This window comes from Lipotes vexillifer, unplaced genomic scaffold (genome assembly GCF_000442215.2).
Source record: "Lipotes vexillifer unplaced genomic scaffold, Lipotes_vexillifer_v1.1 scaffold1765, whole genome shotgun sequence".
Classification (NCBI taxonomy): Eukaryota; Metazoa; Chordata; class Mammalia; order Artiodactyla; family Lipotidae; genus Lipotes; species Lipotes vexillifer.
This window is the reverse complement of record NW_006777677.1, coordinates 117,037-129,944: the sequence shown is the minus strand read 5'-3', so window position 1 is coordinate 129,944 and position 12,908 is coordinate 117,037. Positions and strand designations below refer to the sequence as shown.

Here is a 12,908-nt window from a genome sequence, read left to right as displayed (position 1 = left end):
CTTTCCCTTTCTCTTTCCTCTCTTCCTACTGATCTTCATACCTTTCTCTCCTCTGTTTCCCTTCTGATGTATCTAAGCACTGGAACTAAATTTAGGTCAGTCAGTAGCTTTAAAAAGGTAGGAACATTCATTGAGAAATTCTCACTGATTTTAACTCCTTTTTAAACCACAAACAACAGAATTTAGTTGAATTAAAAATAGAATTAAATTCACTACAGATAAAAACATTTTCAAATGAGGGGGCCTAAAACCTTAAGAAATGTGGATAATTGTTAACTATTATCTATGGGTCTGCTAATGCTATAACTAACACCTCTTTTCCATATGTTTTCTTGTGACACCTACAAAATTAATGCAAACATAAAATAATAATAATGCCAATAAAAACAAAAAATATTCTAAGATTCTTTTTCCTTGCTCTCATTTATATTAATGTTGTTTTAGAATAACCTGAAAGGGTTAGGTCTCAGTTTTCAAATTAATCTTCTAAAAATACCTGTCAAGTAAATTTAACTTTATGTTTTCATGAAACAAGAAAACAGCTAAGTGAGTGCTTGCAGTGTAAGACTGCTAGGGTCAATTTTATCATCACTAGATCTTCAAGTTTCCTTCAAAATGTTAGGGAGAATTTATCATCTATTTGTCTTGTCTTCTAGAAGAAAACCATGCTTGTCTAAAAGTGAGTCCTTGGCATCATGGGGTAAGACAAAACTGAAGATCTGCCCTAAAATTTGCTGGGGTAGGAATGGATTTTACATATACCTACATAGCTGCTAATACACATCATCACATAATAAAGAGGGCAGGGAGGGAGATCACAAGATGATAGAGTTCCTCTATTTCCTGGAGAATGGAACTAAGAATAATGGAAAATCCTCTATGTGTTAGGTTCTCTGCATACTCTCTGAAAATCTCTACTGACCAACTAAATTTAGTACCAATGCTTACATATACCAAAAAGGAAACAGAGGAGAGAAAGGTATTGAGACAGGAAGGAAAGGGGGCAGGACACAACCATTAAAAGAATTACACAACCATTAAGAAGAAAAGGATATGACCAAAACTGACTAGAACCTACTAGGCCCAAGATAGCAGATTTGACTTCCAGTATACCTTGAGCCTCATTATGCACTCATTGTAATACATTAGTATATGCTAAATGACACACCCACAGGTGCCATGAGAGTTCCCAGGCCAATTGTAAAAGGCCAAAAAGTAGGTGGTGTCCCAACTCCTGGAAATTAGAATATTCCTCCCACTCATTAGCCTATGAAATTACCCAGCCCATAAAAACTAACCACCCCCCCACAACCCAGCACCACTCACTTTTCAAGAGCACTCCATGTCCTGGGGCCATCTCTCACCTTCTAAGATGGACTGTGGCTCTCTCTAAATAAACATGCTTTCATTTTACTATGGCTAGTTTGCTCTTGAACTTTTTCCTGCACAAAGTCAAGGACTCTCACTTGGTGGCCCATCCCAGGTTTTTTTTAAAGTGATTTTTTTTAAAGTATTAAACCCAAATTTTATATATCACCATTCCATTAAAGGTAATGTGTCCTTCCTCCTTTCTCATTTATTTTACAGTAAGCTGAGATTTTTGGTAGAGGGAGATATTAATCCCAGTGCTCTGTGAGTCACACAGGGACATTAAATGATTTTCTTAGAATTGCAGTTTGAGTCACTGTAAAGTTAGGGACATAAATGTGAATGTACCTTGTTTTGTCTATTTATAGGAACCAGACAGTGGAGTTTAGCAAGTAATTTTGTGTCTGGAAATAGGTAGATAACGTGGAAGATGAGAGATTGTTTAGCTTAAAAAAATCTTTTTTGAGAGGTTAAGACTTTTATCTTGCCAGGATACAGGGAGAGAGGGGGGAGAGTTGTATGTCTTGGGGAAACATAACTCAAAGGCATATAGTTAGTATTAGCATTCTGTTTGCTTGTATATGAGAAAAACCAATAACATTGATTTAATCTGTGAAAGAAGAAAGAGCAGGGGGGTGGTGGGAGGAGAAGAAAAAAAGACATATTTGGGAATAGTGAATTTTGTTTGTCTTTCTTTGTTAACCTGCTGATTAACTGTCAGCTAGTGAAGAGACCAGTTGGGATATTCTGCCCTTGGGCAGCTGGGTGGATCATCAAGGAAAACAGTTTTAGTTGTTTATGAATTCTCTGGAAGACTTCAGGTTTTTAACTGTGACTGGCACGTAAGAGGTTGTCTCTGTACTATGTCTGCTGCCATCCTCGTTAGCATTTCCATGCCAGATTTGCATCAGCATTTCTCACTTGCTTTAATTATGGTCTTGTTTCTATGCTTTTTTTCCTTCATTTTGTATTCTTTGGTGTGTTAGATGGTCTTTCCAAAAGTTAATGCTCCTTCTTGCTGGGGTTATGTTTGCTGTTGTAAACCATTATTTTAACATTGTGTGCAAGTAGTTTGTTAGTTTTCAGATCAAAAGGTCTTAGTCTGTTTGTGAGTGTATGGGAGATCTGAACCACAATGTTTAAAGTGGATGCAGTAGATTTCTTTAGTCAGTTATCTAGAAGAGATTAGTAAACCAACAAACAATATTTACCCTGAGCAGTTTATGTTCTTTTACCTTACTGTTGCTTTGAAAGTTTAGGTTATGATTTTGGAGTATTTTGCAAATTGTCTTTTCTGTAGTCAGACCTGCTGTTTCTGTGCACTTTATCTTTGATGAAGAGTGGGGAAAAATCTGACAGTAAATTCTGTTTTCTTACAGTCAAAGGCCGTTGGTTTGCTAGATGTGGATGTGTATGGCCCTTCTATTCCGAAGATGATGAATCTGAAAGGAGATCCAGAATTATCACAGAGTAAGTGAAGAAGAGAGAAGCAGTATTACAACAGTTACGCTTCTGTTTAGTGCCTGCAGAGTGTCAGGCATTGTGTCACGCACCATGTGTACCTTATACACACTATAATATAATTCCAAAATCAGATGCGGGGCCAGACTGTCTGGGTTTAAGTTCTAACTCTGTCACTGATTAACTGTGTCGCTTTGAATGAATTGTTCAACCTCTTCGTGCCTCAACACCCCCATGTGTACATAGCGTTAACAGTTGTACTTACCAGACAGAATTGCTGTACATAATCGCTCAATTACAAAGTTGCCGTAAGTGTAGTGCATTCAAAGCACAGTGCTTGGCACACCATAAGTGGTCAAATTCAGCTCATCATCCTCTCTGTATATAAAAATGTGTGAATGTATGGGGGTATTTGAATAGAAAGTATCTAATATATTTGTGTTAGAAGAGCTGAAAGTTATTTTCTCTAATCAGATATTTGTTATATTTGTCTTAAAGTGTTTTTGAAAAAACCATAGAACTTTAGTTTCTCTCCCCAGCCTTCACTGCCATCAATAGGACAGAGTAATTTTTTGAGTAAATCTTTAATATTTATTTAATATTAATATTATTTATAATTAACACAATAATATGTTATTTTATATTTATTTATATATTTAATATATATATTTTATATACATTTAATATTTTATATATTATATATGTTTAATATTATACATATATTTATATATAAATATATATTATATATATTATATAAAATATATATAAGTATATATAACTAAATATATATACTTATATATTATATATATATAATATTATATATAATATTTAATATTAATATAAATTAATATTTATATTATTATTTAATATTAATATACTGAATCTTTAATATTTTGAGTAAATATTTAATATTACAAGATTATTTAATAATCTTGTTATTATTTTTTCTTACAAAGCTATTAAATATAAAGCTTTAAGAACAAGGAAATTCTATGATCAAAAAATGAAAAATTGGAACAAATGGTAACTCTTCTTGAAAAATAGTTTTCAGGGAAATTAGTTTATTAAAATTTATTTCTAATTATAGTAAGAGTATAAAATTGAATAATTTCTTTTGTTTCTTATTAGACCTTTTATTGTCCATGAATCTAGGACAAAATGCCTGTATTTATTGGATTTTCTGTGTACATAGTAGAAGTTTTTTTTTTATCATTGTCATTAAAAGTTAGGTAATTAGACATTGTCTGCTATTTAAGGTGCTTTTGTTTGTGCTGTAGTTGTTGAAATCAGTTACGTTAAGTTCTGAATAACCATTTATCGGATAATAAGGATTCTCCCTATCACTTTGAAGGAAACTTGAGGCTCTAGTGATGATAAAATTGACCCTAGCAGTCCTACATTACAAGCGCCCACTTAGTTGTTTTCTTGTTTCGTTATAATATAAACTTAAGGAAGCTAAGTTATTCTCGTTTCTTTGTTCTTTGCCCTTTTAGTGGAGTGCATACTTAGTTTGCAAATATGTGCTGTGAGCCAAAATGTGAAACTTACATAAAGAAGGAGTAATGAATTTGTGTACTTTAAATGATAGACTTGTTATATCTGTCTCTTGATTAAAGTAATGTGAAAACTAGTGCATGTAGCACATGAGTGATAGCAAAATGGAGCCCTTGGTGTCAGTTTTTTCTTAAGTAGTCTGTTCCGTCTATGCCAATATAAATACTTGAAATGAACTTTGATGTCTTTCTTCTTGTTTTACAGAAGCTGTAATCTTAAATTTGATGTTTGCAAATTGGCTGCCGTTAAATAGGCTTTCTGGTAAAAATGAGCTACTGGAAATCTTGGAAAGCCTGAAAATAATACTTTTTTGTGTGTTGACAAGCTGATCTTAAGTCCCCCAAGAAATAAACTGAACGATTAAGGCATTCACTTAAAAGAATGTGGATTTTTGAAAGCCCATCTTTTAAATTGGTTTTTGAATCTTAGATAAACCAGCCACCATTATACTAATTGGCATCATTTTTTTACATTTTTACATTTTTGTCAAGTTAATTTCTCCTGTATTACTCTCTATTATAGAAAACACAGTGCACCGTGGAATTATCTAATTAACAATAAGAAAAAAGATTTGTTTTCAGCAGTTCAGATTTTGCAGAGATAGAATGGGTGAGCAGGATCTTAGCTTTATAAATGTTCCTCTGTTCCTGGACTTAGCTAGACAACCGTAGGGGCAGTGGGACTTCAGGATTGTCTTTTTCTCTTCATTATTTAAGCAGACATATGGTAATGTAGTTTTGGTCAACTTGTTCATTTTAAAACTCCATGTTAAGGTTGACAGATTCATTCTCTTATATATTTTTTCTTTTTGAGGAGACTATAGAGAAACCACACTCCTTGTACTTACGATATTTTAGCCTGATTACCAAGTGAAATTTTACATATGATTCTAGAGAAGTGAATTCAGTAATTGAAGAAAAATTTAAGTTTATAATAGTTTTGGATTTCTTAGGTTGGGAATATTTCTATCAGCTTAAAATGACAATAGTAATTTGTCTATGTTAGTATGCAAAATTATGGTAATGGAAAGTCTAGCCAGTTTGTAGAAAGAGTATTGTACAAAAACCTCAACAGGTTGACATTATAGTGGCTGCAAGTGAGCAGTTGCTTTAGGAACCGAATGGAATTTAGAATAAAATCCATGTGTAGTTTGAGAAATTATCATCTAAGTGTGGATTAACTTTTTTTTTTTTAAAGAACAAATACCAGTCATTTTTCTCTTTTTTAACTTTCTAAATAACATAATATGCAGATTTCATATTACAGTATAGCCAAAGTACAGTCCTGGAAATTATTGACTAGAAAGGTTTTAAACTGAAATTGTGAGTGAGTATTAAATGGTGGTTGCACACAGAAATGTATTGTTAATTCATTAATGTAATATTCTTTTTTGTTGAGGATTTTTCACTAAGTTTTCTCAAGTGACTTTTACTGGTAGGAATCTGCTTTCTTTCACAGTTTTGTGATGATAAATCACCTTCAGAATTCTTGTGAATTTTTTACTACTTAGTTTTACTAAAGAATGTCTTTTAGTGTACTTAGCTAATAAAGTAGGAAAATGTTAAGGCCTGTGGAGAGAGGTTACTAAAATTGAAATGTCGAGTAATTTTATTGAGGATGACACAGTGATTATTAATGATTGACTATGAGACATTTTTTTGAGCAGGATTCACTTTTCTTTTGTTGTGGGCTAGAAATTTTGCACTCATGTCACAGTATTCTGCTCTCTCTGTCCTAAGGTATTAAGCATTTTCCAAGTTTAGGAATGAATGTGTGTATGGACTTATGAGACAGAAAATGTGGAAAATCAGCTTGGGCAAATGACCTTTAATAATAGCACTCATCTCCAGTAAGAACTACCAGGAAGTGACTAAGATTTCTTTAAGATAATTTAAGCGCATAAAGAATGAGAGTGAATTCTACTCATTCCTGAAATTACCTTGTTTCCTTCCAAGGCATAGAGTTAGGGGTTTATTGAAGTTACTGACATGGATGATTAAATTCTGATCCAGTGGTTGGAGCTCCCAAAGCTTCTCATTTATAATTTGCTCCTTCTGGTCATTGTCTTGTGGACCCTTGGGTTTCATATGACACTAGAGTTCCTCTGATTATCTTTGGGAAAGATTCTGGGATGTATTCCATAATCACAGTGTTATAGAAATGACTTTTTTCTTGCTGGCTTCCTGGATTTTGTTTACAACCTCTTTTATACCTAGAATATTAAGGCAAAGTGTAAATCAGGTTGAAGGATCCTTAAAAAGTTGTTCTGGTTTGCTCTGGCTTTAGGCACTTCTATCTTTAAAATATCTCAGAGATGAGATCTATGTTCTTTGAAGAATCCTATCATCCTACTTTATCAAGACAAAAGTCCATCCTTTGCTTGGCTTATTGTTTCTTGCACAGGTCACTGAATAGGCTGAACTAAATACCTTTTTAGTGTGGTAAAACCCTTTTCCTTTTTTCTTTGACAGTCCTGAGCTGAAGAATAGGCAGCCTCTTTTTGGAGTTCTACTTGCGCTGCTGCAAACCATCTTAGCCAGGGGCTGCAGCAGATGAAGTCATTGAAGAATGCTTTATTTATCTACAGAACAACTAAGTGTATTTTAGTAGCTATTGCCTGTTAATTTTTGTTTTCTTTCACAGGATGGAAGCAAATGGTGTTGACTGGATGTATCTGTGTATATGTCAAATAGTCCTTACATCTTTGAGTTTCTGATTAGCACCTGCCCCACGACAAGATTGGTGTCCTTTTATGCCTCCTTCACTTTTTGAGTTATATCAGAGGGCTGCCCTTACGATGTGTATATTAATAGGAGGGTACATTTGTAATGTGGCTATATCTTTTAAGGCTATTTATACTTCATATTATCTTTTCCAGTCTAGTCCCAGACTGGAAAAAATGTTTGTTTTTTTTCATATTTCCTAATCTTTTGATCATTTTTAATGTTTCTCAACATTATCAGCACATTTTCAATATCTTCTCTCAGATGAGAAAAATTAAAAGAAGCTTACTACTGTTAGGTATTGTGAGGGGAGATAGCTTGCAATTTTATTTATAATACTCTATTTTTACTTATGTAGTCTGAAATTTTTGCGTTTTAAAATAGAACCCATTATTGCTGATTCATAGTTACAGGAATATTTTAATAAAACATATGCTGCTTCCCCCCCCCCTTTTTTTTTTCTGGGTCAACAGGAAAGTAAAGCATTTAAAAAGGAAAGTAGTTCAGTGAAAGCAGGATGTAAAATGACTTTTGAAGGTGGAAGATTTGGGGAATATTCAGCCGTGAATTGGGAACTCCATGGGAAAAGGCAAGAGGTCATTAACAATGAAATTATACTAAGAGGCATGAAAAGTTTTGATGGTCTAGATTTGGTGAGGCTAGCAAGAGAGAAGAGAAATTAGACACGCTACCAAAAGAAAAAAGCGATGAAATAAGACATCTTTTTCACTTTCCTTTTAGACTTCCATTCTAGATTTTGTCTATGTGGTATGCATTTATACAGGGTAATGGATTGAAATGACATCTTGTTCATCAAGATTGGATAGATTTTGTACACCCATGTTTATAGCAGCATTATTCACAGTAGCTAAAATGTGGAAGCTACCCACTTGTCTATCAGTGGATGAATGGTTAAGCAAAATGTGGTGTATACATACAATGTAGTATTATTCAGCCTTAAAAAGGTAATTCTGACATAGGCTGCAACATGGATGAACCATGAGGATGTTATGCTAAGTGAAATAAAGCCTGTCACAAAAAGAGAAATACTGTATGATTTCCCTTATATGAGGTACTTGGAGTAGTCAACTTCATAAAGACAGAAAGTAGAATGGTAGTTGCCAGGAGCTTGGAGGAGGGGGAAATGGGGAGTTATTGTTTGATAGGTATAGAATTTCAGTTTTATAAGATGAAAAGAGTTATGGAGAGGGATGGTGGTGATGGTTGGACAACATTATATTTTAATACCACTGAACTGTACACTTAATAATTAAGATGGTAAATTTTATGTTATGTATGTTTTACCACAATTTTAAAAAATGGGAAAAAAATTGGGAAGATTTGTTCTGGCAATATTATCAGTACTGGACATAACAATACAGGGTTTCTTCAATAAGTGTCTGTGGTATCGACCCAGTGAATCAATCTGTTCTTTAAAAGAGCAATCATTACAGAACTGGGAGAAAATAGAATAGTGCTGTTTCATTGGGAGACTTAACAAGCATAGCTGTAAACCTCTGATTTTCAGTTTGGAAACTTCACTGGCCTACAAGTTGTTAGGAATTGTAGCCCAAAGTTACATTTTGATGCCACGAAAAGTGATAGAGCTTATTGTATTCAAAATTCTTAATGTTACTGTTACCTATATTACCATTTGTAACATTACCAATGTTATAAAGCCCTCTGTGATCTGGTTTCGGCCTTCTCTCTACTTCTACAGGCTCAATTCCAATAAGTTGCCTTGTTGTTTAGTGAACACCAGTCACAGTGGCCTCTGTTGCTCAAAAATGCCACGCTTTGTGCTGAGGACCCTCGTGTGTTTTATTTTCTCTGCCTGAGACACCTTCCATCTCTGCTGTCTTCCACCCCTGCCCCACAACAAGTTTCTACTATCAGGTCTCAGTTTTATTTTTCTTCTTCCATGACTCCTTCTCTGACTCATCACTCTCCTTATTGCAATTGCAAGGGTAGTTTTTGAATTATCTGGCTTAATTTTTAAATTTTTATTTATTTATTTTTAGAAATTTATTATTTATTTATTTATTTAGGGCTGGGTTGGGTCTTCGTTGCTGTGCGCGGGCTTTCTCCAGCTGCTGCGAAAGGGGCTATTCTTCATTGTGGTGTGTGGGCTTCTCATTGCGGTGGCTTCTCTTATTGTGGAGCACGGGCTCTCGGTGTGTGGGCTTCAGTACGTGTGGCATGTGAGCTCAGTAGTTGTGGCTCACGGACTCTAGAGCGCAGGCTCAGTAGTTGTGGTGCATGGGCTTCATTGCTCGGCAGCATGTGGGATCTTCCCAGACCAGGGCTCGAACCTGTATCCCCTGCGTTGGCAGGCGGAATTTTAACCACTGCGCCACCAGGGAAGTCCCCTGTTTAATTTTTTAAATCTCCTCTACTAGGCAATACAGCATGCACAGAGCAGAGGCTTTCTGGCTTGGTTTGTTTCGCTTATGCTTGGTTATATAGTAGATGCTCAGTAAATCTTAGTTGTTTAGATGAAGAAGTTTCCTGCTAAATTTATTGTACATTAGCTGCATATTTTAGTTTCTGCTTTGGGTATATTTGTAACTTAATTTGCAGTCATAATATATATTTTTTAATGAACAATATGGACAGTTTTAAGATATTATCTTAGCAGTTAATTGTTGTGATATATGAGTGGCTGTCTTATACTACTTTTTTCCACTTTTAGGAAAAGAGAAAGAACCTATATGGTTAAGGCATTTGACTTTTGAGAATTATGTTACGTGGAGTGAAATGGTTGCTCGCATTGTTTCAGTGTGGTAGGACAGTGCCAGTCTTGCCTCACATTTTAGTTTTGAAATGTTGAGTACAGATCTGCTTACTTATAAGGGTAGAGTCTTGTGGGGCCTGAATTTGGGCCATGATGGAAAGGACAGTGTCCAGAATGCCAGCTCTAAGACTAAGAACAACCTGAAAAAAGAGAAGGAACTAGTGTCTCAGCATACACCATCATTCTTTTCCTCAGACCATCCACATTGCCAGGCTAAAATAATGCATGGACAGAGATTATTATTTGAGTGTATTAATGTAAAGATCTTATTTGAGACTGTTTTTCTGGAGATTGGTATTTGTAATAGGTGTGGAGAAATGGTGAGTGAGGAAGCAGTGATGGTAGGTTTTGATTTTATTCTGCTGTCTCTGAGGTCTTTCAGTTAAGGAAAAGAAAGCAGAAATAGCAGCTTGCGGTTTAATGGGCTTTGGGATCTCCCTTGCAGTGTGCAAACCACAAACTTTTCTTGAAGTGGTGGAATGTCTTTAACTGGGTTCCCCAGAAAGCAGAGCCCTGTAGAGTAATAATTTATTAGGGAGTACCAAACCAGACTGAGGAAGGAGAAAGGGAGGGAGAGCCAATATGAAAATGCACTATCTAGCTGGCTGTTGCTAACTGTGACAGCTTGCTTGATTGCATGGGATTGTGTAGACTCCATCTCAAGACAGTTTATCTGGGAGAAAAGGGGAACAATTTATCTAATGGTATCCGTCTTCCAGTGACCAAAGGCTCACCTCAGGAGGTATTAATTCACCTGCATTTCTGAGCTCTGTATGAGTAAGTCCTGGCAGAGACCTGTGGTGTCTGGTGATGTCTCGTCCTTCAACACAAAAGTTTTGGGGTGGCAGGTGAGAGGCACACAGTGTATAGGCCTGAAGCAAGGTAGTGTCAGATAGTTCCTCTGTGACACTGGTCAGAGTCCAAGCAGAGCTGGTTGTCATAGTGCTGGCTGGAATGAGAGATGAGTGAGGCTAAGAGGGCCTGGGGTGATGCATGTGGGGCTTCTGAAAAATGGGGATGGAGGCGGGAAGCTGAGTATGAAAGTCTAGATCTGAAAATTTGGCTTCTTTATGCTTGGGGTTTATGGGAGACATGTAATGCTTGTTTGTTTTAAGCATAGTAGTATTACAGGGATGGGTATTCTATTAGAAGGGCTAGTAGGGCTAAGTTTTAACTCTTGGTTATAAGATAAAGATAGATCCAGCTGTAAGCCACTTTCTTATTTCAAACAAACAATTGCACAATTTGATACTGTGTGTTGTACACTTGATCCAGAAGCCTCACATAAGCAAGAATGTTCTTACTGTCAGATTGGACAAGAACAGAAACTAAAAATTGGGATACCAGTGTTAGTCATCAGGAGGACGTGAGTTCAGATGGCTCCGTTTGAATATTTTAGTGGGCACCATAGTCATTAGAGGAACAGTTGGGTTTTTTTTCTTATCACAGATCCTGTGGCTGAAAAAGCATACACACGCATATACCTATATACACATATATATTTAAGTAAAGCATCCTTAAAATTTTTGTTACTTGCAGCTTAAGTAGCACTGGCTTAAAATAAAAATGTTTGCTCTTAAACTTACTTATTTTATTTATTTATTTATTACTATTATTTTTTTGCGGTACGCGGGCCTCTCACTGCTGTGGCCTCTCCCGTTGTGGAGCACAGGCTCCAGACGCGCAGGCTCAGCGGCCGTGGCTCACGGGCCCAGCTGCTCCGCGGCACGTGGGATCCTCCCGGACTGGGGCACGAACCCATGTCCCCTGCATCAGCAGGTAGACTCTCAACCACTGCACCACCAGGGAAGCCCTATGCTTGTTTTAGACCTACTTTTAAAATTTGCAGTTGTATCAAAAGTGAAATGTTGAAGGAGACATTATTTCCATTTATTTAGCAAACATTTATTGGGTATCTTCTATGTAGTTAGTAGACATGAGAAATACTTGGTTCTTTGGCTATCAGCTCAGATAAGATTTGATCCTTGCTCTCAGGAGCTTAGAGTAAGACATTAGCTAGTGATCGTAAGCATCATAAGCATAAGTAAATGCTGTTATAGAAGTATAAGCCCTTTTTTTGTGAAGCCAGAGATGGTGACTCTAAAGTGGGAATTTAGGGAAAACTTCCTGGAGGAGGTGATTTTTGAGCTAACTTTTGAAAAATGGATGAACCAGGAGTTCGTTGTAAGAAGGGATTGAGGATTAAAGGTGAGAAGGACAGTCTAGGAAGAGGGACTATAATGTGTTAACAGAACGCAAGTTGTTTGGCATGGCAGAAGTGAAGAGTGTCTGTGGGTGAGTTGCAAGAATAAGCCAGAAAGGTAGGTCAGAGTACTATCATAAATTCCTTCTTGTGCTTGCTTGAGGAGCTGAAGTGTAATTCTAAGGCTATGAGAAGCTATCATGAATTTTAGGGGAGTGACACTGTCAGTTTTGAATTCTAGGATGATCACTTTGGCAGGATTGTGGAGGAACAGTAATAGGACTAAGATGAGAGGTAGAGCCAATTAAGATGCTATTACATTGATCCAGGTTAGATGTAATGAGGCCTGATTTAAGTCTGTGTTAGTAGAAATGGAGAGGGAGGGACCCAGCTGAGGTATTAAAGAGATTGAATGAATAGGGTTTGGTAATTCATTGAATACGAATGAGAAAAAGGCCTTTAGGATGGCTTCTGGATTTCTGGGTTGAGTGACTGGATAGATAGTTGTGTCACTCATCAAGATGGAGCAGATAGGAACAAGGAATAAATTTAAGGAAAATGGTGATAAGTTAAGGTTTATGTTGAATATGATGTCCAAAGAGAGTTAGTCATCAGGTGATTGGAATGTGTTGAGAGTTAAGGAGAGAGGTTTGGGCTAGAGACACAGATTTGGGAGTTGGTGGTATATATATAGGTGATAGTTGAAGTTGTTAGTTTAGATCAGTGATTCTCAACCAGGAGTGATTTTGCCTCTCTGCCCCCCCGACCCCCCAGAGGCATTTGGCAATGACTAGAGACTTTTTTT

General features: G+C 36.2%; 1 protein-coding gene across 1 annotated transcript in view; it reads left to right on the top strand.

Moving 5' to 3' along the window:
• The window catches only part of NUBPL (NUBP iron-sulfur cluster assembly factor, mitochondrial), a gene marked incomplete at its 3' end in the record, with an annotated part of 185,311 nt that overhangs the window by 57,242 nt on the left and 115,161 nt on the right, over window positions 1-12,908 (top strand). Inside the window, exon 4 of the mRNA XM_007451271.1 lies at window positions 2,748-2,838. Within this exon, the coding sequence (XP_007451333.1) occupies window positions 2,748-2,838 (91 nt within the window). The remainder of the gene's footprint in view (window positions 1-2,747; window positions 2,839-12,908) is intronic.